Here is a 22808-nt window from a genome sequence, read left to right as displayed (position 1 = left end):
TTTTAGATAAAACAACTTAAAAAGCTATCGCACTTTCCCTGCTCTCTAACTGGACCCCCGTCCACAACATCCAACCCCAAGCAGAGTCTGACCGCGCCTCACTCTGCAGTGGAGCATCCCCTGTAAGCACACAGCTGTCACCGCGCACGTGGACTCGAACTCAAATTAGCATACTGAGAGTCAGAAAAAAAAGTACAGTACATACATACCTATCATGGATTGTCACGCAGCGGCTTGCACGTGACATGGAGGCTCGAAACCTTCGCGCCTGGGCTCCGCGACTGACCCCGCCCCCTCTCGTTCTGGCCAAGAAGAATGCACGGTCACGAGGGCGGACGGCGTGCGGACGCTGCGCGCGTGACAATACCGTGCGGTTTCGTGTGATGCTGGGGTTGGCGCCGGGTTCTGAGCCGCGGGCTGCTGGGAGCCGGAGGATTTGAAAGATAAACTGTGTGTGTGGCTGTGGCGCTGGCATTTATGTGTTGCGCGAGGGAGGCGCGGGCCGTAGAGACGGGGCAGGAGCCGGGAACTTTAGGCTTCCTCCCGCCGGCAGCATGAGTTATTTCCCTCAGAGCGAGGAGAAAAACGCCGAGAACGACTGGGAGGTGACCAGAGACGGCTACGACTTCGCCCGCCCCTCTACCGAGGCGGTGGAGGGGGAGTCTTCCTGCGCCCCGGCGCTGGATGGAAGAAGCGAAGATGATTTTCATCTTCATCACTGCCACCACAACTGCCACCACAGCCACCACCACCACCATCACCACAACAACTACCACCACCACCACAAGTCGGAGCACCCGTCGGGGCTGATTCGTCCCCTCAGCGACGAAGCCTTCGGCTCCGAGTCCGACACCTCGTTGCGTTACTACTCGGACGATCCCTACTGCCCCGAGAACGAGCTGAGCAGCCCCGTCGCTCTCCTGCCCCTGCCTGACAGAAAGCGGTCGCGCTCCTCCAACTCCCGGCAGCGTTACGAGATCGTGACGGAGCTGGGCCCGGAGGAGGTGCGCTGGTTCTACAAGGAGGACAAGAAGACCTGGAAGCCGTTCATAGGTTACGATTCGCTGCGGATCGAGCTGGCTTACAGGAAGCTCTGTGAGCTGAACGCTTCAATCGGCGGAGTTGCGGGGCATCTCTGCCCTCAAGGGACAACAAGTACGTGTGTGCGAGATGCGGAGAGGGCGGTCCCAGTTATCCCTTTGCCTGATGCGACGGCCGTAGAGGCAATAAAGGTCGAGGCGGTGTGTGTGAGGGGCGGGCTGTACGAGGTGGATGTGGTAGAGCGGGACTGTTTCCCGGTGTATTGGAACCGTAAGTACATTTATGTTAGGCTTTTGATTGCAGCCTTTTCCTAGACCTTCATCATTTAACCAAATGGTAATGTAAAAATGCAGGTTTAAAATATGTCTATTCTAGTGCATTGTGTTTAGTAGTTCTGAACACTGGGATTATGCATCTAACTGTAAGCTGTTTGCAGAATGCTGTCAATCATCTTTGAACGCTGGTGTCAGGCGTTGTTACAAGGAGTTGAATACTGCAGGCTTTATCCTGACTATCTCAAGAAGACATTTAATGCTTGAGTGTTTGGAATGCCATTGGTAGATGACTACACCAAAGTGTATGTGTTTAACTATTAAAAGAGTATGTTAAATTTCTGTTGTTTTTCACAATAAAGTGCAGCTATTGAAGGTTCATTTAATAAAATACTTATAGACCTTTTGCATAAAATGTATTTATCCCAGGATAAGCAGGCAGCATATTCTCTACATGTGGGTGACGTCACTGACGAAGCCACCTAGCAGACGTTTTCGCAAGCAGACTTGCTTGAAGACCTTCAAGCTTGCGATTGGCCCGCACATGCGCGTATTTATCCCAGGACAAGCAGGCAGCATATTCTCACACATGGGTGATGTCACCGACGGAGCCCCGCAGCGGACAGCCTCGAAAGCAGACTTGCTTGACGATCTTTATAAGAGCTTCTGAGTGCTGCATCGCGCATGCGCGAGTGCCTTCCCGCCCGAACTAGGGGGCGCATCTCCTGTGAGGATCCTCAGTTCAATGTTTTCTGTGGAACTGAGAAGACCTTTTCGTCTCAGCTCTGCAGCCTTCGTGCCTTCTCTTCACCGCAGCCTTTTCTTTTAGTCGCTGTGTTCGCGTTTCCTTTTTTCCCTTTTAAAAAAAAAAAAAAAAATATATATATATATAAATAAAAAGTATTTGATACCTTTCTTTTTATTTCATTTCCGTCCCGTCGGCGGGCTTTGGGCCTAGGCCCAACTGCTCAAAAGTACGGACTTTATTTTTTCTATGTCCCGGCCTCTTACCGGGATTAAACGTTGTTGTCAGTGCGGCAGGATAAATTCCATCACCGACCCTCATAGTCAGTTTATGGTCTGTTTGGGTCCCGGACATTGCCCCGAAGGTTGTCACCGCTGCTTGACTCTTCAACCTCGGGCCTTTTGATGCCGCTGTGCCCGTTTTGACCAACTTTTTGGCACTATGGAACAACCGCCCGAGAAGGCCTCGACTTCGGGGATGACCTCAGTCTCAAAGTTCTCGCTTCGGGTGCGGCCTCGGTTTTGAAAGCCTCGCCTTCGACGCAGGCCTTGACCTCGAAGACTTCGACCTCGACTCCAGCTTTTCTACCCGTTAAGGCCTCGACCTCGACATCCTCGGTCTTGAAGGCCTCGTCGGCTCCTCCTCTGAAGTCAGCTTCCGTGGGCAAGTCTCCTATCTCCCTTTCAGGTACCGTCCCTAAGAAGCCACCAGAGTCTCAGGCTTCACATAGCGTACCTCCGGTTTTGTCCGCCTCCTCGAGACCTCCAGCTAAGCGTGCCTCCAAGCATCGGGAATACTCATCTTCGAGGTCGCCCTCCTTGGAGTGCCCTGCTGCACCTACGAGACCTGATCCTTTTGTCTCGGTGCCGATGTTCGAGTACATGTTGAAGTCCATATTGACCACTCAAATTTCCTCGATAGTGGCTCAACTTGTCCCGTCCTCGACCCTGCTTCCTGTGGACCAGCCTGTGCAGCAGTCTGAGCCTCCTGTCGAGGTACTTCGAGGCAGGTCTCGGAAGCCTCATCGGCTCTCTTTTACTGACACTTCACCTGAGCTTCCGTCAAGGTCTCTGTTGCCTCTATCGAAGCATCGCTCGAAGCACTCGAGGCATCTTGCTTCCAAGCTTCGTAAGGACACGTCTCTGGTACAAAAGCTTTCAACTTTGATGGATCCCAAGACTTCCTCTAAATCGAAACATAGGTCTCGCCTTCGAGATGCCTCGACTACTTCTCCTCGAAGTCTATCCAGATCGAGGACTCCTCCGTCGATGCCTGCTTTGAGAGACTCTCCCCTCCTGCCTCGACACATTCTGTGCCTCGAACCCCGTCGAGCTTGAAGCGCAGGCACTTGCTGACTCCGCCTCATGCAGATAGTGCAGCTTCTTCCATTACTATGCGCTTGGACTCGGAGCCCTTGTCTCAATATTCTACAGAGGCTTCTCCATCCTACTCTGTGGTTCCTCGGTCTCGCAATCTGGACTTAAGTCTGCATCCATTCGAGTCCATCTTAGTGCTATTGCTGCTTTTCATCAGCCTCTTGATGGGAAACCGCTCTCTGTACATCCCGTGGTTTCCCGATTTATGAAAGGACTCTTTAATGTTCATCCACCACTTAAACCGCCTCCGGTGGTTTGGGATCTCAATGTTGTTTTAACTCAACTAATGAAACCTCCATTTGAACCACTTGATAAAGCTCATCTCAAGTTTCTCACTTGGTAAGCAGTTTTCCTGATTGCCCTCACGTCTGCTCGAAGAGTCAGTGAGATACAAGCTTTGGTTGTGGACCCACCTTTCAGTTTTCCACCTTGACAAGGTGGTCCTCCATACTCATCCGAAATTCTTACCTAAAGTGGTTTCAGACTTCCATCTCAATCAATCTATTGTTCTGCCAGTATTTTTTCCAAAGCCTCATTCTCACCCTGGAGAAGTAGCACTCCATACCTTGGACTGCAAACATGCCTTGGCTTTTTCTACCTGCAACGCACTCAATCTCACAGAACAACTCCTCAACTTTTCATCTCTTTTGATCCAAATAAGTTGGGACGTCCTATCTCAAAATGGATGGCTGCTTGCATCTCTTTCTGCTATGCTGAGGCTGGTCTTCCTCTGCAGGGTCGAGTCACGAGCCATAAAGTTCGAGCTATGGGGGCATCTGTAGCTTTCCTCAGGTCAATTCCTATTGAGGAAATTTGCAAGGCTGCCACTTGGTCCTCAGTTCATACATTCACCTCTCATTACTGTCTGGATACTTTCTCCAGAAGAGATGTCCATTAAGCCAATCTGTTTTGCAAAATTTTTTTTCTTAAATTGCCAACTCTCCCTCCATCCCTTTATACTTAGCTTGGAGGTCACCCATGTGTGAGAATATGCTGCCTGCTTGTCCTGGGATAAAGCACAGTTACTTACCATAACAGTTGTTATCCAGGGACAGCAAGCAGATATTCTCACAACCCACCCACCTCCCCTGGTTGGCTTCTTAGCTAGGTTTCTGAACTGAGGATCCTCACAGGAGATGCGCCCCCTAGTTCGGGCGGGACGGCACTCGCGCTTGCGCGATGCAGCATTCAGAAGCTCTTATAAAGATCTTCAAGCAAGTCTGCTTTCGAGGCTGCCCACTGCGGGGTTCTCTCGGTGACGTCACCCATGTGTGAGAATATCTGCCTGCTGTCCCTGGATAACAACTGTTATGGTAAGTAACTGTGCTTTCTGGGTGGGGGATCTCCATCTCCAGTATCGTGTTCTTCCCTTCGGCCTGATGGCCTGTCCGAGGGTTTTCACGAAATGCCTGGTTGTGGTAGCTGCGGCCCTGCGTCTCCGTGGCCTGCAGGTGTTTCCCTACCTCGACAACTGGTTGATCAAAGCGTCCTCTCGCCAAGAAGTTCTGCGAGCGACAAATCATACCATCTCGGCTTCGAGGTGAACTTCCCCAAGTCTCACCTCTGTCCGTCCCAGTCTCTAGAGTTCATCGGAGCGGTCTTGGACACGGTTTGTCTACGTTCCTTTTTGCCTCGGCAGGATGCTCTTTTCCAATCTTTCCAGAGGTTTTCTGTTTCATGCTCCTCCTCCACAAAAGGTCCTCACGAAGGACTCGTCGGCCTATGCTTGGGCTCATCTGGACGGTCTTCGCAATCAGGATCTTTGGTCCAGTGCCGACCGCCTTTGTCACATCAATCTGCTGGAGCTTTGGGCGGTTTTCCTCGCCCTGAAGGCTTTTTGTCACCCGCTTCGCGACTGGGTGGTGCTGATCCGCACGGACAACCAGGTCGCCATGTATTATATCAACAAACAGGGGGGAACATGGTCCCTGTCCCTGTGTCGAGAGGCGATGCGGCTCTGGGAATGGGCCATCCGCCGCAAAATGTTCCTTCATGCGATCTACATTCAGGGCCAGCACAATTGTCTAGCAGACAGGTTGAGTCGTCTTCTGCAGCCTTATGAGTGGTCCATCCATTCCGTGACTCTGCGTCAGGTGTTTGCTCTTTGGGGGACTCCGGATGTCGATCTGTTCACGTCCCCCCCTCAATCACAAGTTGCCCCGCTTCTGCTCCAGGGTTTACACCCCTCTAGACTCGAGGCGGATGCTTTTCTGCTGGACTGGATGAACCTGTTTCTGTATGCGTTCCCTCCATTCCCTCTGATTCTGAAGACTCTAGTCAGGCTCAAGTCCACGAGGGCCACCATGATTCTGATAGCTCCTCGGTGGACCCGACAGCCATGGTTCTCCCTTCTGTTGCTGCTCAGTTCCAGGGAGCCTCTTCTTCTACCTATTTTTCCTTCTCTGCTTACGCAGAGTCGGGGTTTGCTGCTTCACCCAACCTTCAGTCTCTGCACTTGACGGCTTGGTTCCTCGAAACTTAATGCCCTCGTTCCAGTTCTCCCAGCCTGTGCTGGATGTCCTGGAGGCGTCTCGGAAGGAGTCCACTCGCCAATGTTACCATCAGAAGTGGACCCGCTTTTCTTCCTGGTGTGCTACTTGACAGCTGGAGCTGGTCTCTGCCTCCCTATCTGCTGTCCTGGATTATCTGTTGCACTTGTCTGGCGCTGGACTCAAGTCTTCTTCGGTTCGAGTCCACCTTAGTGCCATTACTGCTTTTCATCAGCCGATTGACGGGAAGCCTATCTCTGTTCATCCTGTGGTTTCCCACTTCATGAAAGGCCTTTTCCACATTCATCCGCCCCTTAAACCGCCTTCCGTTGTTTGGGATCTTAACATGGTCCTTGCTCGTTTGATGAAGCCTCTGTTTGAGCCGCTAGCTCAGGCTCACTTGAAATATCTTACTCTCACTTCTGCCCGTCGGGTCAGTGAGCTTCAAGCCATTGTTCTTCCTGTATTTTTTCCGAAGCCCCATTCTCACCCTGGAGAAGCAGCTCTGCATTCTCTTGATTGTAAGCGTGCGCTGGCCTTCTACTTGAAGCACACCACTCCTCTCGTTCTGCTCCCCAGCTGTTCCTCTCTTTCGATCCTAATCGCTTGGGTCGCTATGTCTCTAAGTGGACCATTTCTAATTGGTTGGCCGCTTGTATCTTTCTGTTACGCTCAGGCTGGCCTCTCCCTGCCTGGTCAAGTCACAGGCCACAAGGTCTGAGCGATGGCGGCGTCTGTTGCTTTCCTCCGCTCAGCTCCCATTGAGGAAATCTGTAAGGCTGCCACTTGGTCCTCGGTTCACACTTTTACCTCTCACTACTGTCTGGATGCTTTCTTCAGGCATGATGACTATTTTGGCCAGTCAGTTTTGCAAAATCTATTCTCCTAAATTGCCAACTCTCCCTCCATCCCTTTACAGTTAGCTTGGAGGTCACCCACATGTAGAGAATATGCTGCCTGCTTGTCCTGGGATAAAGCACAGTTACTTACCGTAACACAGGGATCTCAAAGTCCCTCCTTGAGGGCCGCAATCCAGTCAGGTTTTCAGGATTTCCCTAATGAATATGCATTGAAAGCAGTGCATGCACATAGATCTCATGCATATTCATTGGGGAAATCCTGAAAACCCGACTGGATTCCGGCCCTCAAGGAGGGACTTTGAGACCCCTGCCGTAATAGGTGTTATCCAGGGACAGCAGACAGATATTCTTGCAACCCACCCACCTCCCCGTGGTTGGCTTCTTTGCTTGCTATCTAAACTGAGGCCACGCTGAGGAGACGCATGCCCTAGACCGGGCGGGAGGGGCACATGCGCGGGCCAATCGCAAACTTGAAGGTCTTCAAGCAAGTCTGCTTGCGAAAACGTCCGATAGGGGGCTCTGTCGGTGACGTCACCCACATGTAGAGAATATCTGCCTGCTATCCCTGGATAACACCTGTTACAGTATGTAACTTTGCTTTTTATCACTGTATCATTGCTGAGTGTGAAAACATAAGTTGTAGTACCAAGAAATTGCTCCATTAAGCAAAAATAGCAAATTTTTAAGAAAAGCAGAGCTTTATGTAATTAGTACCTTTGAGCAACACCAGGATGGGCTCAATTTGCACAGATTTTCCAACTTTAGTTTTTTTTGGCAACACTACTGCCCAGTCTTGCTGATCCTGAGTATTCATCCAGTAAAACTGCCCTTGGGATAACTGCTCATGGTTGCATCTACACTAGTGGTGAAAATTGTGGACATACCTATCATGTTAGACATTACTGTTTAAAAAAAACCAAAACCAACATAATTGTGTTTAATGCATAATTTTTCAACTAATAAAATAAACTGTATTCACTTAATAAGACTATAACATTTCACAAAAATAATGCTGTTCATAAACTACCCAAGCTAATTATGATAAATTTGTCCTGTTATCCAATGACTTCATCAGTGACACTAGTAACGCATTTGATATCCCTTAGCCTTGATTACTGCCTTACATCTTTTTGGCATGCTGTCCACAAGTCTTTGGAGATCAATCAATAGGTGTTATTATGTAGAACCATGAGTTGATTATTGCTGCTATATCAGTTCATGTTTGTTGGATGGTCGCTTTTCCAGTGCTACTCTTTTTAATCTGGCCTAGAGGTTCTCAATGGGGTTGCGATCTGGACTGTTTCCTGGGCAGACCAGCAACTAAACCTTGTTCTCTTTGAACCAGGTGAGGCATTTCTCATCTGTTTTGTATGGTATGCCATCCTGTTGACACCGAAGATGTCTCTGGCTGAATGCAGGACCTTGGGCTTAAGGATCTCCTTTATGTATTTATCACTCCATCAGGCACCTGCGATTGACTCGCAACATCTCTGTACATGTAGCCCCAAACCATCACACTTGGAGGATGCTTCATGGTAGCAATAGTACACCCTGGAAAGCAGTCCTTGCCTACAAACATAGCAGACACCGTCACTGCCAGATACGGAGATTCCGGTCTTATCGCTCCACCACACCTTCTGCTGCTCTGTAGTCTAGTTGGCATGCTCTTTAGCCCAATTCAAACATTTATGATCCTGAACTGCATCAAGGAAGGGCTTTTTCTTGGGCATTGCTCACAGACCTGATTTCACTAGTCTTCAGCAAACTGTCTGGCCAGACACCAGCACCGGTTTTGGCTAGTGACTTATTGATATCGGCGGCAGTTAATTTCTGATTCTGTTTGCTATCCTTCTATCGGTCCGAGGTGTTGTAACCTTTTTCTGACTCCTACCAGCCTTGTTTTTAATGTCAGTGTTATCAAAGTACTTGCAGAGTTTCAGTACCTGGGCCAGTGACACACCTTGACCAATTTTGGCTGCAGTCTCTCAGTAACTGTAGCCTTCTTTTTTTAAGGTTATGGTTGTTGCTCTCTTTTTAGGTGACTAGTCAATTCTTTTCTGTAAAATTTAGCATACAGCTGTAATTTTAGTGTATTTAGGTAATTATTTAATTTAAAAAAAATTGCAATAAAGAAAAATAACAATTCAAATTTTGTCATATTGCACAATTTAGACAACACCCACAAGCTGTGACAACAAGTGTCAAATTTCCACAATTTGGCCACTAGTGTACTGTAAACCTTGAGCGCTTGATCTAGTGGTAGTGCTAGCAATATACTTTATTCTATAGTTTTCCTTCTACAGTGGTGCCTCGCATAACGGCCGCCTCGCACAGCGAACGCTGCGCACAACGAACTTTATGTCTTGATTCGTACAACGGACTTCGTTTCACACAACGAAGTCGCCCGAGCTGCATCCTTCCGGGGTTCCTGCGGGGTTGGATCGCAGCGGGGTTGGTCGAGCCGCGAGGGTAGTCTCCTTCTCCTTACCTGCCCTGTCGCAGCACACAGCCGAACGGAAATCTTCCCGATGTCAGTGCTGACGTCGGAGGGAGGGCTTAAGCAAAGCCCTCCCTTCCTCCGACGTCAGCGCTGACATCAGGAAGACTTCCGGTCGGCTGTGTGCGGCTGCGGCAGGGCAGGTAGGAAGAAGGCAATGGCGAACGAAAGAGGGGGGAGGGGGCGGTCTGCCCCGAAGAATGTGCACAGCTGGTCAGGTCCCCCGATCGACCGACAACAGGCCCGGCCGACAAACCTCCCTGCCCTGTAGCCGCGAATCTAAATTACCTCTTACAGCAGCTTCAATAATCCAGCTGCTGTAAGAAGGTAATTTAGATTCGCGGCTACAGGACAGGGAGATTTGTCCGACCGGGCCTGTTCTGTTGTCGGTCGGGTGCAAAAGCGCCACAAAGGTGGAGGCAGGGAGGGAGGAAAGGTGGAGTGGAGAAGAAAAGACGCTTAAGGGGGGAGAAGGCCGCTGAAAGCACATGTTGGAGCAGGGGATGAGAGGGAGGGAGAGAAGGGGAAATATTGGACAAGGGCAGAAGGGATGCTAAATCATAGGGTGACAGGCAGAGAGAACAACAGGAAAAAGAGTGGAAGCAATCTTGAACCCTGAGGGTGAGGGCAGAGAGAGGTGGTGAGATGATTGATCATGGGGAGAGGGACAAAAGGGAATAGAGATGGGATAGGAAGATAGTGGAAGTAAAAGGACAGGGAGATGTATGTTTTTAGATGTATCTAAATAAAAATAATAACAAAAAATTTATCTTTTTTTATGTCATCTTAGCATATTTTATGCTACAGAACGAATTATTTTTTTTAACATGTATTGTTATGGGAAAACGCGTTTCACATAACGAACTTTTCGCATAACAAACTTGCTCCTGGAACCAATTAAGTTCGTTGTGTGAGGCACCACTGTATTATACAGTAGAATATCCGTTAACTGGCACTCATGGGGATTGGTAGATGCCGAATAACTTTTTCTAGTTATTTGAGTGTGTGTGAGAAATCTTGTGTAACACAGATCTCAATTCCCCCCCCCCCTGTCCTGAAGCACCAGTGCAGCAGTGGTCCTGAACCGTAAAGTCCACCTCCGTCTTTCAAGCACCGAAGCTGCAAAAGCAGGTGGCGGTCCTGAGCTGTGAATCCCCACCCTCCCTTCCTTACCCGAAGTGACAGCTGGTCAGCAGGAGGCAGCGTTCAAAACAGGCTGCTTGCAGCCAGCTCAACAGGGCCTTTTCTCTGATGCGTCACTTCTGATGCATTAGAGGAAAGGCCCTGCTGGGGCTAGCCACGAGCAGCCTGTTTTGAGTGCTGCCTCCTGCTGACCAGCTGCCGCTTGAGTAAGGGAGGGAGCGAGGAGGTTCGTGTGGCTCAGGATTGCCTCCTGCTTCTGCTACTTTGGGCTTGAGGGATGGGGTTTCGTAGTTCAGCTGCTGTCGGGCTTGAGGGAGGGTAAGTGGGTTTGTGGCTCAGGATCACTGCATCGCTGGTGCTTTGGGTTGGGAGGAGAGAGGTGGGGTTTGCGGCTCAGGAGTGCCGCCACTTCTAGTGCTTCGGGACTTGAGGGAGGGGAGTTTGCATGTTCTCACCCTGGTGATGCAGTTCTCCACAAACTTGCACTGGCTTCTTATTTGGATTAAACCAAGCCTCATAGAACTACCACTAAACTCTGTGTTATTTGACCCTAACAGACTTGGAATTCCTGAATCAAGAGAACCATCTCTATTTGACAGCATACTATATCTTATCCTAGGACAAGCAAGCAGCATATTCTCAATATGTGGATGACATCATCCACAAAGCCCCGTAGTGGACAGCCTCGCAAGCAGTCTGGCAGGGGTTGTGCTTAGGACCTGCCGCTGGCCTCGTTCGGCTGCGGCTGTATTTTTTTTCTATCTCCCGGCCTCTTACCGGGTTTAAAAAGTGTAACCAGTGTGGCCAGGCTTTAACCGACCCCCACCGTTGGTGTATAAAGTGCTTAGGACCCGAACATTGACCCGAGTCCTGCCCTCGCTTCAGAACTGAGCCCTTCACAGATGTAGTTCCAAAATTTTGGAGCTCTGGTCCTATGGAGCAGTCTGCAGAAAAGGCCTCGACCTCAGTGGCGGCCTCGTTGTCTAAGTCCTCAACCTCGAGCAAGTAGCCCTCGTCCTCTGAACATGCTATCGAGGCGCCTCGAACATAGATTCTTTGGTCTCGACCTTTGTCCTCCAGTGACTCTTCGCCTCATCCTTCCAGGTCTGAGTCTCCAGCTACTCACCCTGTTCGGGACGAGGTTGACAAGCCTCGATCGAGACCTCAATCGAAGTATCCCTCGACCTCGAGGCATCTGGCTTCAAAGAAGACCACAGAGTCCCCTCGTAAGAGTCCCCTCAGAAGGGTAAACAGTCTCCTATTCCTCGTTCTTCGAGGTCCGTCAAAATCCCTTCCAGGCATAGGTCTCGAACTCCGAAGCCTTCTAAGCCTCGTGCTTCTCCTCCTCGAGGCTTGTCCAGGACTCCTCTCTCGAGACCAGTTACGAGGGATCCTCCTTCACATCTTTCTATGAGGCATGAGTCGATGCTCTCAATTCCTCAATCTCCTGGGACTTCTCCAATGAGGCTTCTCAAACGTAAGCACTATCTGACTCCGCGTATGTCACACAGCTGAGCTTCTGTGACTCTTACATTGGATACAGATATGCCTTCTCAATACTCGAGGTTTCTTCAGTGGTGCCTCGATCTCGCTCCACTTCACTTATGGAAACTTCCAAATCTACATCTTTTTCAAGATTTATTTTTGACATGAGTAAGGCTCTTTAACTTGATCTTCAGTCTGAGTCTAAGTATACTCCTGAATGTTTGTCTGAGTCTAAGTATACTCCTGAATGTTTGGTTGAGATGGAATTACCACATCCACCAAAGGAAACCATGAGACTTCCCATGAATCCTGTTTTGAAACAAACTTTCCTCAGGAATTTTGAGACATCTTATTCAATCCTGGCTATTCCCTCTAAAATGGAATCTCGTTACCGAACGGTTCCTTGCAAGGGGTTTGAAAAGCCACAATTCTCTCACCAATCCTTGGTTGTGGAATCATCTCTTAAAAAATCTAATCTCACCAAGGTCTATGCTGCAGTCCCTTCAGGTAGAGAGGGCCGCACAATGGATAAATTTGGATGCCGCCTCTATTAAAATTCTAAAATGGCAAATATAATTTTGAATTACAACTTCATGTTTATTTCCTACTTGAAGTACTGCATTAAAACCATACCCTACTTCTTCCCTGATTTGGCTGAGCACTGCTCCCTGCGTTTCAACAACTTCAACAGACCCTTTCCCAAATACGTCTCTTCATGCTCCAAGCCACTTATGATGCCTTTGAGATCTCCTCTAGGGTTACTGCTTTTGCTGTGGCAATGCGACGTCTGGCTTGGCTGCGCATTGTGAACATGGATCCCAATTTGCAAGATCATCTGGCTAATTTACCTTGCCAAGGTAATGAGCTTTTTGACGACTCAATCGAGGCTGCCACCAAGAGCCTATTTGAATATGAGCGGTCATTTGCCTCTTTGGTTTGACCTAAGGGTAAAGCTCCAGTTCCCAAGCCTTACAGACAACCTCCACGTCGTTACTCTCAAAAGTCTATTCTGGCCTTTTCCAGGCCTCCACCTAGAAGACAACCGCAGCAACAGCGTCAACAAAAAAAACCCAGACTTCTGCTGAAGCTAAGCCTGCACAGTCTTTTTGACAATCTAAATCTGAGCATAACATCCATCTTCATCCATCAGTCTTCTCTCCTCCCCATAGGAGGTCATCTCCATCACTTTTACCAACAGTGGGAGCAGATTACATCAGACTTCTGGGTTCTCACCATCATCAGAGAGGGTTATTCGCTTCAATTTCTTGAAATTCCACCATATCTCCCTCCAAAAGAGTTTCCTTCCAACATGTCGCAACTTCTCCTTCTTCTTCAGGCTCTTCTTCGCCTCTGTGCTATCGAGGAGGTTTCCTTGACCCAACGAGACACGGGGTTTTATTCCTGTTATTATCTAGTCCCAAAGAATATGGGGGATTTGTGACCTATCCTGGACCTCAGAGCTCTCAACAAATTTCTTGTCAGAGATGTTTCGGATGCTCTCTCTTCCAACTCTGTATCCCCTGATGGATCAAGGAGATTGGTTATGCTCCCTAGATCTCAAAGAGGCTTATACTCGTATTACAATTCATTCAGCCTCTCGCAGATGCCTAAGATTTCGGGTGGGGAATCTTCATCTTCAGTACCAAGTCCTTCCTTTCGGTCTCGCCTCAGGAGGTTATTGTAGCGACCCAATGTCCTATAAAATTTCTTCAAAGTCTTGGGTTCAAAATCAATTATCCAAAGTCCCAGTTACGTCCCTCACAAACTCCACAGTTTATTGGAGCCATCCTGGGCACTGTTCAACTCAGAGCATTCCTGCCTCAATCACGTCAAGATGCTCTCATTCGCCTTTGTCAACGAGTGTCTTCCTTCACGTCAATCTCGGCAAGACACATGATGGTTCTTCTCGGTCACAAGGCCTCTACAGTTCACATGACTCCTTTTGCCAGCCATCACCTCAGAATTCCTCAGTGGACCCTGGCATCTCAGCGGCAGCAAGCTTGCGACCCACTCTCAATACAATACAGTGACTCCTCCGTAGAGACAGTGTCTCCACTGGTGGATGCTCTCTTCCAATCTTTCCAGAGGTTTGCTATTTCACACGCCCCCGCATCAGAAGATTCTCACGACAGATTCCTCAAGGTCACTGGCCCAGCATAGATTGTCGATGTCATATCAATCTGTTGGAACTCAGAGCGATCTTCTATTTTTATTTATTCAATTTTCTATATCGTTCTCCCAGGGAAGCTCAGAACAGTTTTACATGAATTTAGTCAGGTTTTCAAGCATTTTTCCCTGTCTGTCCCTGGGGACTCACAATCTATCTAATGTACTCTCAAAGCTTTTCAGCATCTTCTCCACGACGTAGTAGTCCTCATTTGAACGGACAATCAGGTCGCTATGTATTATGTGAGCAAGCAGGGAGGAACAGGATCTCTTCCTCTTTGCCAAGAAGCACTGAAGCTTTGGAATTGGACAATCCTTCAAAACACTTTCTGAGAGTTGTCTACATCCAAGGGCAGCAAAACTGGCAGACAAATTGAGTCGTCTTCTACAACCTCACGAATGGACACTCAATTCCTTGCCTCTACATCACAGTTTTGCTCAATGGGGAACTCCTCATATAGACCTCTTTGCGTCTCCCCACAACAACAAACTGCCTCAGTTCTGCTCCAGGATATACTCTCCTCACTGCCTTGAGGCAGATGCTTTTCTTCTGGAATGGGTAAATCAGTTTTCTATGCGTTCCCTCCATTCACTCTGATTCTCAAGACTCTTGTCAAACTTAAAAAGGAGCATGCCACCATGATTCTGATAGCTCCTCGGTGGCCCAGACAACCATGGTATTCCCTTCTACTTCAACTCAGCACCAGGGAGCCTCTACTTCTACCAGTATTTCCCTCTCCACTTACACAGAGTCAAAGGTCTGTGATTCATCCCAATCTGCAGTCTTTACACCTAACAGCTTGGTACCTCTCAACTGCCACTATACAGTTCTTTCAATCTGTACAGGACTTCTAGAAGCTTCTAGGAAGCCGTCCACTAGGCAGTGTTACACCCAGAAATGGACTAGATACTCTGCTTGGTGTACTATTAATCACAAGGAGCTGCAATCTACCTCCTTGTCTTCGGTTTTGGATTACCTGCTGCACTTATCTCAATCAGGCCTCAAATCCACATCTATTAGAGTCCACCTAAGTGCAATTGTTGCTTTTCTTCAGCCTATCGAAGGGAAACCTCTGTCTGATCATCCACTGGTCTCCAGATTTATGAAAGGACTTTTCAATGTCAAACCACCTCTCAAGCCGCCTCCAGTGGTTTGGAATCTCAACGTTGTTCTTGCTCAATTGATGAAGCCTCCTTTTGAACCAATAGATTCGGCTCATCTTAAATATCTCACTTGGAAAGTGTTTTTTCTCATTGCATTCACCTCTGCTAGACGAGTCAGTGAGCTACAAGCTCTAGTGGCATATCCACCTTTCACAGTTTTCCATCATGACAAGGTGGTCCTCTGTACTCATCCTAAATTCTTACCTAAAGTGGTTTCAAAATTTCATCTCAATCAATCCATTGTTCTTCCAGTGTTTTTCCCAAAGCTTCATTCTCATCCTGGGGAACGTGCTTTGGCTTTCTACTTGCAACGCATTCAACCCCACAGAACTGCTCCTCAACTTTTTTTCTCCTTTGATCCAAATAAGTTGGGGCATCCTGTTTCCAAGCGAACCATCTCCAACTGGATGGCTGCTTGCATCTCTTTCTGCTATACTCAGGCTGGTCTCCTTCTGCATGGTCGAGTCACGGGCCATAAAGTTAGAACTATGGCGGCGTCTGTAACTTTCCTCAGATCAACTTCTATTGAGGAAATCTGCAAGGCTACCTCTTTTTCCTCTCATTATTGCCTGGATACTTTCTCCAGACGGGATGGCCATTTTGGCCAGGCAATGTTACAAAATTTATTCTCCTAAATTGCCAAAACTCCCATCATCCCATTCTGGTTAGCTTGGAGGTCACCCACATGTTGAGAAAATGCTGCCTGCTTGTCCTGGGATAAAGCACAGTTACTTACCGTAACAGTTGTTATCCAGGGACAGCAGGCAGATATTCTCACAACCCACCCACCTCCCCTGGTTGGCTTCTTAGCTAGCTTTCTGAACTAAGTTATCTCACAGGAGATGCATGACCTACATTTTGCAGGAAGGCACTCGCGCATGTGCGGTGCAGCACTCATGAACTCTTTGAAAATTCTTCAATCAAGTCTGCTTGCAATGCTGTCCGCTACAGGGCTCCGTAGATGATGTCACCCACATGTTAAGAATATTTGCCTGCTGTCCCTGGATAACAACTGTTACGGTAAGTAACTCTGCTTTTTCAGCGGTGCTAACAATTATGTGCTGCTGAAAATGACTAGTTAGCTCATACAGGCAATTTAACCAACTGGAAACCATTTCTGGTCCACTAGATCGCATGAAATTTTAACCCCGGTATACTTAAGTAGAAGACTATTATCGTACTGTTTGTGTGAAATAAATTGTTTTATTGCAGTTTATTTAGAAGTTTAAAGCTGAAATGTTGCATTTTTAACGTGATAAGCTGGATATATATATATATATTGGGTTTTTTTTGTCTGTTTTTGCCTTCCAGAAACAGATAAAATCCCAGTAATGCGTGGGCAGTGGTTTATTGATGGAACTTGGCTACCACTAGAAGAGGCAGAAAGTGATCTTATAGAGCAAGAGCATCTTTCCTGTTTTAGGGGACACAAAATGCAAAACAATTTTGATATGGATGTAACCAAAAATGTAGATAACAAAGAAGGTAAGTTATTTTTCAGGAGAGCGTGAGACATGCATGTGAGATTTCTTAGGGAGAGGAGGAGATAGTGGATGCTGTGGGGATGGTCCTTTGTCTGCCATCATGTTTCTATTTCATGAAATAAAAGGAGTTTAATTATGATGGGAGGGATATGTTATTTTTTTATGTAAATGAGCAGATATTGGTAAATATCCTGAACAAGCAAGCATCCCCTCTTACAAGCAGATGGAGATAGAGAAAACTGCTCTTTTCCAGTGAACTCGCTGAGATAACTTGCTAGTGCTCTAGTATTTTTTTTTTTTTTTTTGTACCTTTAGCAGATGTTCAAGCTAGTACCCCTGGTCCCAGGCCTAGCTCTCAGCTTGGCAGCAAAACAGCATATTGATGTAAAAAAAAAAGTCTAAATTTATTCACCACACAAATACTTAGAAAGTACAACATGGCCATGCTTTACCGTTTGCCAGGGCTGCTGCGTCAGGGGCTATTGAAAACCAAGAGGTGTAATCCATAATTATCCCAGGACAAGCAGGCAGCCTATTCTCACATGTGGGTGACGTCATCCACGGATGCAGACAGCCTAGCAAGCAGACTTGCTTGAAGAAACTCCAAAGTTTTGAATCTGCCGCACGGCGCATGCACGAGTGCCTTCCCGCCCAGCACAGGGCGTGTCTCCTCAGTTCTCAGTTTTCCACGGAGGGCAGAAGTCCGTCTTTGATGCTCTGCTTTGAACTTAGTTCGCTTTGTGCCTTCTCTCACTGCGGCTCGTGCTTTATTTCTTTATTACCGTGTCGCTGTGCTTTTATTTTGTTAAAAAAAAAAAAATGAAGTAGAATTCGTTGTTTTTCGTTGAGTGACAGCGGGCCTTGCCACACACCTTCAGCCTGCGGGCTTCGATTTTGTGGCGGCTATTTTTCATTCTATGTCCCGGCCGGTCACGGGCTTTAAGAAGTGTAGCCAGTGCAAGCGTGCGATCTCCTTCACTGACCCACACCGCTGTTGCCTTCAGTGTCTGGGGCCTGACTATTGCCTGGAGTCATGCGTTCGCTGTGCTACCCTTCAACCTCGAGCCCTTAAACATCGTCGAGTTCAAATGGAGAATTTTTTCGGTATGGAAACCCCGACCTCTGATTCAGTCAAGCCTGCCACGGGGTATCCTCCTGCTTCCAAGACCTCGACTCTCATCAGACCTTCCTCGTTTGGAATGTCCTCGACCTCAAGTAAATATGCCAAGCTTTCTCCTGAGCTTATCCCTCGGGTGAGATACCTTAGCAGATGCTTCCAGTGGTAGTTCTCAAACTGCCCAAGAAGCATTCCTCCATGTGAAGCATCCTTCCTCTTCGTCCTCAGAGCCTTAAGCTTCAGCAAGTGTTCCAGTTTCAGACTTGGATCCACAATTGCAGGCTACTATCCAGACCATTTTAGAATGGGATTTTGTTCAGTTACTGACCAAATAGAGTCCTAACTCGACTCTGCTTCCTGCAGTCCAGCCTGGGCACTCGGCAGTCTCACAAGTGGTCGAGTCTTTGCCTGTGCCTCGAGCTGAATCTACACACTATGCAAGGAGTCCAGTCTTTGTGAGTGTCTGGGCTGAAATCTTCACGCTCTATGCAAGGAGTTCAGTCTTTGTGAGTGTCTGGTCTAGAATCTTCATGCTCTGTGCAAGGAGCCAAGTCTTTGCGAGTGCCTGGTCTGGAATCTTTGCACTCTGTGCAAGGAGCCGAGTCTTTGCGAATGCCTGATCTGGAATCTTCGCACTCTGTGCAAGGAGCCGATTCTTTGCGAGTGCCTGGTCTGGAATCTTCGCACTCTGTGCAAGGAGCCGATTCTTTGCGAGTGCCTGGTCTGGAATCTTCGCACTCTGTGCAAGGAGCCGAGTCTTTGCGAGTGCCTGGTCTGGAATCTTCTCACACTGTGCAAGGAGCCGAGTCTTTGAGAGATACCTCGATCCAAACAACTGAGTCTATGGGGTCTTGTCTTTGATCTACAGCTTCCAGCTCTTTATCCTCACATGAGGCATTGCCCGTTTCGAGGCATAGGGTGAAGTCTCCTCGACCTCGAATACGACCTGCTTCCAGGCAGCATTCTCATCGCCGGTCGAGGCACTCATCGAGGCACAGGTCCTCTTCAAGGGAAAAGCCTTCCTCATCCAGGTGTTCCAGCTCTTCGAGGCCTCCAAAACCTCGATAGAGGACACAGATAACAGAATCTGAGAATTCCGCTTCTCCCAGAGACTCATCCAAGTCTGCTTAATCGCTGGGATATCAATACTCCAGAGAGGCCTCGCCTTCATTTTCTACTCGAGGCTCCTCGAGGTCATCGAATCTCTCTCGAGGCCATCCTCTTGCGGATCAATTGTCCTTTTCTTCCTTCTCCTCCTTCCTCCGTCAAATGGCTGAGGACCTGGATCTTAAATTGGACTCTGGTTCTAAATACTCTAAGGAGTATTTAGAGGAAATGGGTTTGCCTCGGCCTCCTGCAGAGTATCTCAAATTCCCTCTTAACAGGCTTCTTTCCCAGACTTTCAAACGAAACCTGGAGACCGCTTATTCCATTTCTCTGTTCCAGGCAAGTTGGAATCGAGGTATAGAACTGCACATTACAAGGGCTTTGAGAACTCTCAATTATCTCATCAATCCCTTCTTGTGAAATCTTCCTTGAAGAGGAGTCATCCTTCCAGGATCTATGCTACCGTACTTCCTGGCAGAGAGGGCAGGACCATGGACAGGTTTGGCCATCGTCTTTATCAAAATTAGATGATGGTCTCCAGGGTTTTGAATTATTTTCATCTTTACTACTTATTTCTAATATTTTATTGAAATACTCCCTGGTTTTACTAAAGACCTTTCTCAGCACAGGCTTTTAGAGTTCCATTAAGTCATTGCTACACTAGCAGAACTTAGGTTACACCTTCTCCAGTCATCTAATGATGCCTTTGAGCTTTCCTCGAGGGTCACTGCTTTCTCAGTGGCAATGCGCCGGCTTGCCTGGCTCTGAACTGTAAACACGGAGCCCAATCTTCAAGATTGTCTGGCCAACATCCCTTGCCAAGGCAATGAATTGTTTGGTGACTTCATTGAGGCAGCTACTAAACGATTGTCTGAACATGAGAAATTGTTTGCTTCCATTATTCGACCTAAGCCTTCTACCTCTAAGGGATTCAGGCTCTTCCATCTTACCAGAGGTGTTTTACACAGAGAGCAGCTCCTTATACATGAGCCCCTCCTAATAAACAAAGGCAGCAAAAACCTCAGTCTCCTGCTGCGCCTAAGGCCTCTCAACCTTTTTGACCATCTAATCCAGAGCATAACCTCCATCGTTCTGCCTCTCCCCTTCCCATTGGAGGTTGTCTCCATCATTTTTACTACCGCTGGGAGATGATTACAACAGACCTCTGGGTGCTGTCAATAATCAGGGAAAATTGCTCTCTTCATTTTGCTCAGATTCCACCAGATCTTCTCCAAGAGAGTATTCTTCCAATTCATCGCAGACCACCCTTCTTCTTCAGGAAACTCAAGCTCTGCTTCATCTCCATGTCATTGAGGAAGTTCCCTTGGAACTGCAGAGCAGGGGGATTTAACTCCTGTTACTTCCTAGTTCTGAAGAATATGGGCAATCTGCACCCTGTCTTGGATCTCAGAGTACTCAACAAATTTTTAGTCAAAGAAAAATTCTGAATGTTGTCTCTGGCATCCTTATATCCCCTTCTAGATCAGAACGATTGGTTATGTTCTCTAGATCTCAAAGAGGCTTATACTCGCATTCCCATACTCACATTCCCATTCATCCAGCCTCTCAACAGTTCCTCAGATTTTGGGTGGGAAATCTCCATTTCCAATACAGAGTGCTACCCTTCGGCCTGACATCATCTCCAAGAGTCTTCACCAAGTGCCTAGTTGTAGTAGTAGCAGCAGCTCTGCGGAACTATGGTCTTCAGGTGTTCCCGTACCTGGACGACTGGCTTATCAAAGTTTCAACATCTCAAAGGGTTATTGTAGCGACCCAACGGACTATTTGGTACCTCCAAAGTTTGGGATTCAAAGTCATCTTTCCCAAATCCCAGGTTCAGCCCTCTCAAACTCTACAGTTCATTGGAGCTGTCTTGGACACTTTACAACTCAGAGCATTCCTTCCTTGTAAACGTCGGGATGCTGTTCTTCAGCTCTTGTCACAAAGTGTCTTCCATCTCTTCGAATTCAGCAAGACACATGATAGTTCTTTTAGATCACATAGCTTCTGCCATTCACGTGACTCCTTTTGCCAGACTTCACCTCAGAATCCCTCAGTGGACCCTGGCATCTCATTGGGCTCAGAATTGCGACCCACTCTCTCAACACATCGGAGTGACATCTTCGTTGAGACAGTCTCTCCTCTGGTGGATGCTCTCTTCCAATCTCTGTTTCAAACACCCCCTCATCAGAAGGTCCTCACGACAGATTCTTCGACCTATGCTTGGGGTGCTCACCTCAATGGTCTCCTTACTCAGGGCCATTGGTCAAGCACGGATCGTCAGTGTCACATCAATCTGTTGGAACTCAGAGCAATCTTCAGTGCTCTCAAAGATTTTCAGCATCTTCTTCACGACCAGGTAGTCCTCATTCGAACAGACAATCAAGTCGCCATGTACTATGTCAACAAGCATGGGGGGAACAGGATCTCTCCCTCTTTGCCAGGAAGCTCTGAAGGTTTGGAATCGGGCAATCCTTCACAACACCTTCCTGAAAACTATCTACATTCAAGGAGAGAAAAAAACTGTCTGGCGGACAAATTGAGTCATCTTCTACAATCTCACGAATGGACACTTAATTCCTCCCCTCTCCATCACATTTTTTTTTCTCAGTGGGGAACCTCCCACAACAACAAACTGTCACAGTTTTGCTCCAGGATATACTCTCCTTACCGCCTCGAGGCAGATACTTTTCTTCTGGATTGGAAGAATCGATTTATCTCTCATTCTCAAGACAAACAGAAACATGCCTCCATGATTCTGATAGCTCCTCGGTGGCCCAGGCAACCTTGGTTCTCCCTTCTATTTCAACTCAGCTGCAAGGAGCCCACAACATCTACCAGTTTTTCCCTCTCTGCTTACACAGAGTCAGAGGTCTCTACTTCATCCCAACCTACAGTCTCTACACATGACAGCTTGGTACCTCTCAACTTAACTGCTACTCTACATTGTTCTCAATCTGTACAGGACATTTTAGAGGCTTCAAGGAAGCCTACCACTAGTAGACAGTGCTACAATCAGAAATGGACTAGATTTTCTGCTTGGTGCACCATTCATCACGAGAAGCCACAATCTACCCCCTTGTCTTCAGTTTTGGATTACCTGTTCCATTTTTCTCAATCAGGCCTCAAATCTACAACCATTCAAGTCCATCTCAGTGCAATTGCTGCTTTTCATCAGCGTATTGAAGGGAAACCCCTTTCTGCTGATCCTGTGGTTTTCAGATTTATGAAAGGTCTTTTCAATGTCAAACTACCTCTCAAACCTCCTCCAGTGGTTTGGGATCTCAATGTTGTTCTTGCTCAAATGATGAAAGCTCCTTTCGAACCAATGGCTTCGGCTTATCTTAAATATCTCTCTTGGAAAATGATTTTTATCCCAGGACAAGTAGGCAGCTAGTCTCGCATATGGGTGACGTTATCCATGGAGTCCGGATGCGGACAGCCTCACTAGCAGACTTGCTTGTAGAAACATAAAAGTTTCGAGTCAGCCACACTGCACATGCGTGAGTGCCTTCCCGCCCAGAGCGAATCTCCTCAGTTCTCAGTTTTCCGTGGAGCCGAGAAGTCTGTCTTTGACTCTCTGCGTTTAACTTTGTTACTTCGTGCCTCCTCTCACTGCTGTTTGTGTTTATTTTCTTCGTGAATCACTGTGTTTCTTACTTTAAAGTTAAAAAAAAAATCTTATTTTATTTTCCTCTGTTCAACTGGTGAGTCAGACCGCTCGGCCGCAGCCTGCGGGCTTCGACTTCGCTGTGGCTATTTTTATTCCTATGTCCTGGCCAGCAACGGGCTTCAAGAAGTGTAGCCAGTGCCAGTGTGCGATTTCTCTTACCGACCCACACCGTTGGTGCCGCAAGTGTCT

The 22808-nt window shown here is 47.7% G+C and overlaps 1 protein-coding gene across 4 annotated transcripts in view; it reads left to right on the top strand.

Moving 5' to 3' along the window:
• The first annotated feature begins 298 nt into the window (after window positions 1–298).
• The window catches only part of DDHD1 (DDHD domain containing 1), a 405278-nt gene continuing 382768 nt past the window's right edge, over window positions 299–22808 (top strand). For 3 of the 4 annotated variants that reach the window (XM_033952942.1, XM_033952943.1, XM_033952941.1), the window contains exons 1-2: window positions 299–1311; window positions 16550–16723. In XM_033952942.1, the coding sequence (XP_033808833.1) occupies window positions 555–1311; window positions 16550–16723 (931 nt within the window). In that variant the 5' untranslated portion in view covers window positions 299–554. The remainder of the gene's footprint in view (window positions 1312–16549; window positions 16724–22808) is intronic. The other variant, XM_033952944.1, reaches the window with a different exon arrangement.

The sequence above is a fragment of the Geotrypetes seraphini genome, chromosome 7, assembly GCF_902459505.1.
Source record: "Geotrypetes seraphini chromosome 7, aGeoSer1.1, whole genome shotgun sequence".
Taxonomy (NCBI): domain Eukaryota; kingdom Metazoa; phylum Chordata; class Amphibia; order Gymnophiona; family Dermophiidae; genus Geotrypetes; species Geotrypetes seraphini.
This window is presented reverse-complemented; position numbering and strand designations above follow the sequence as displayed.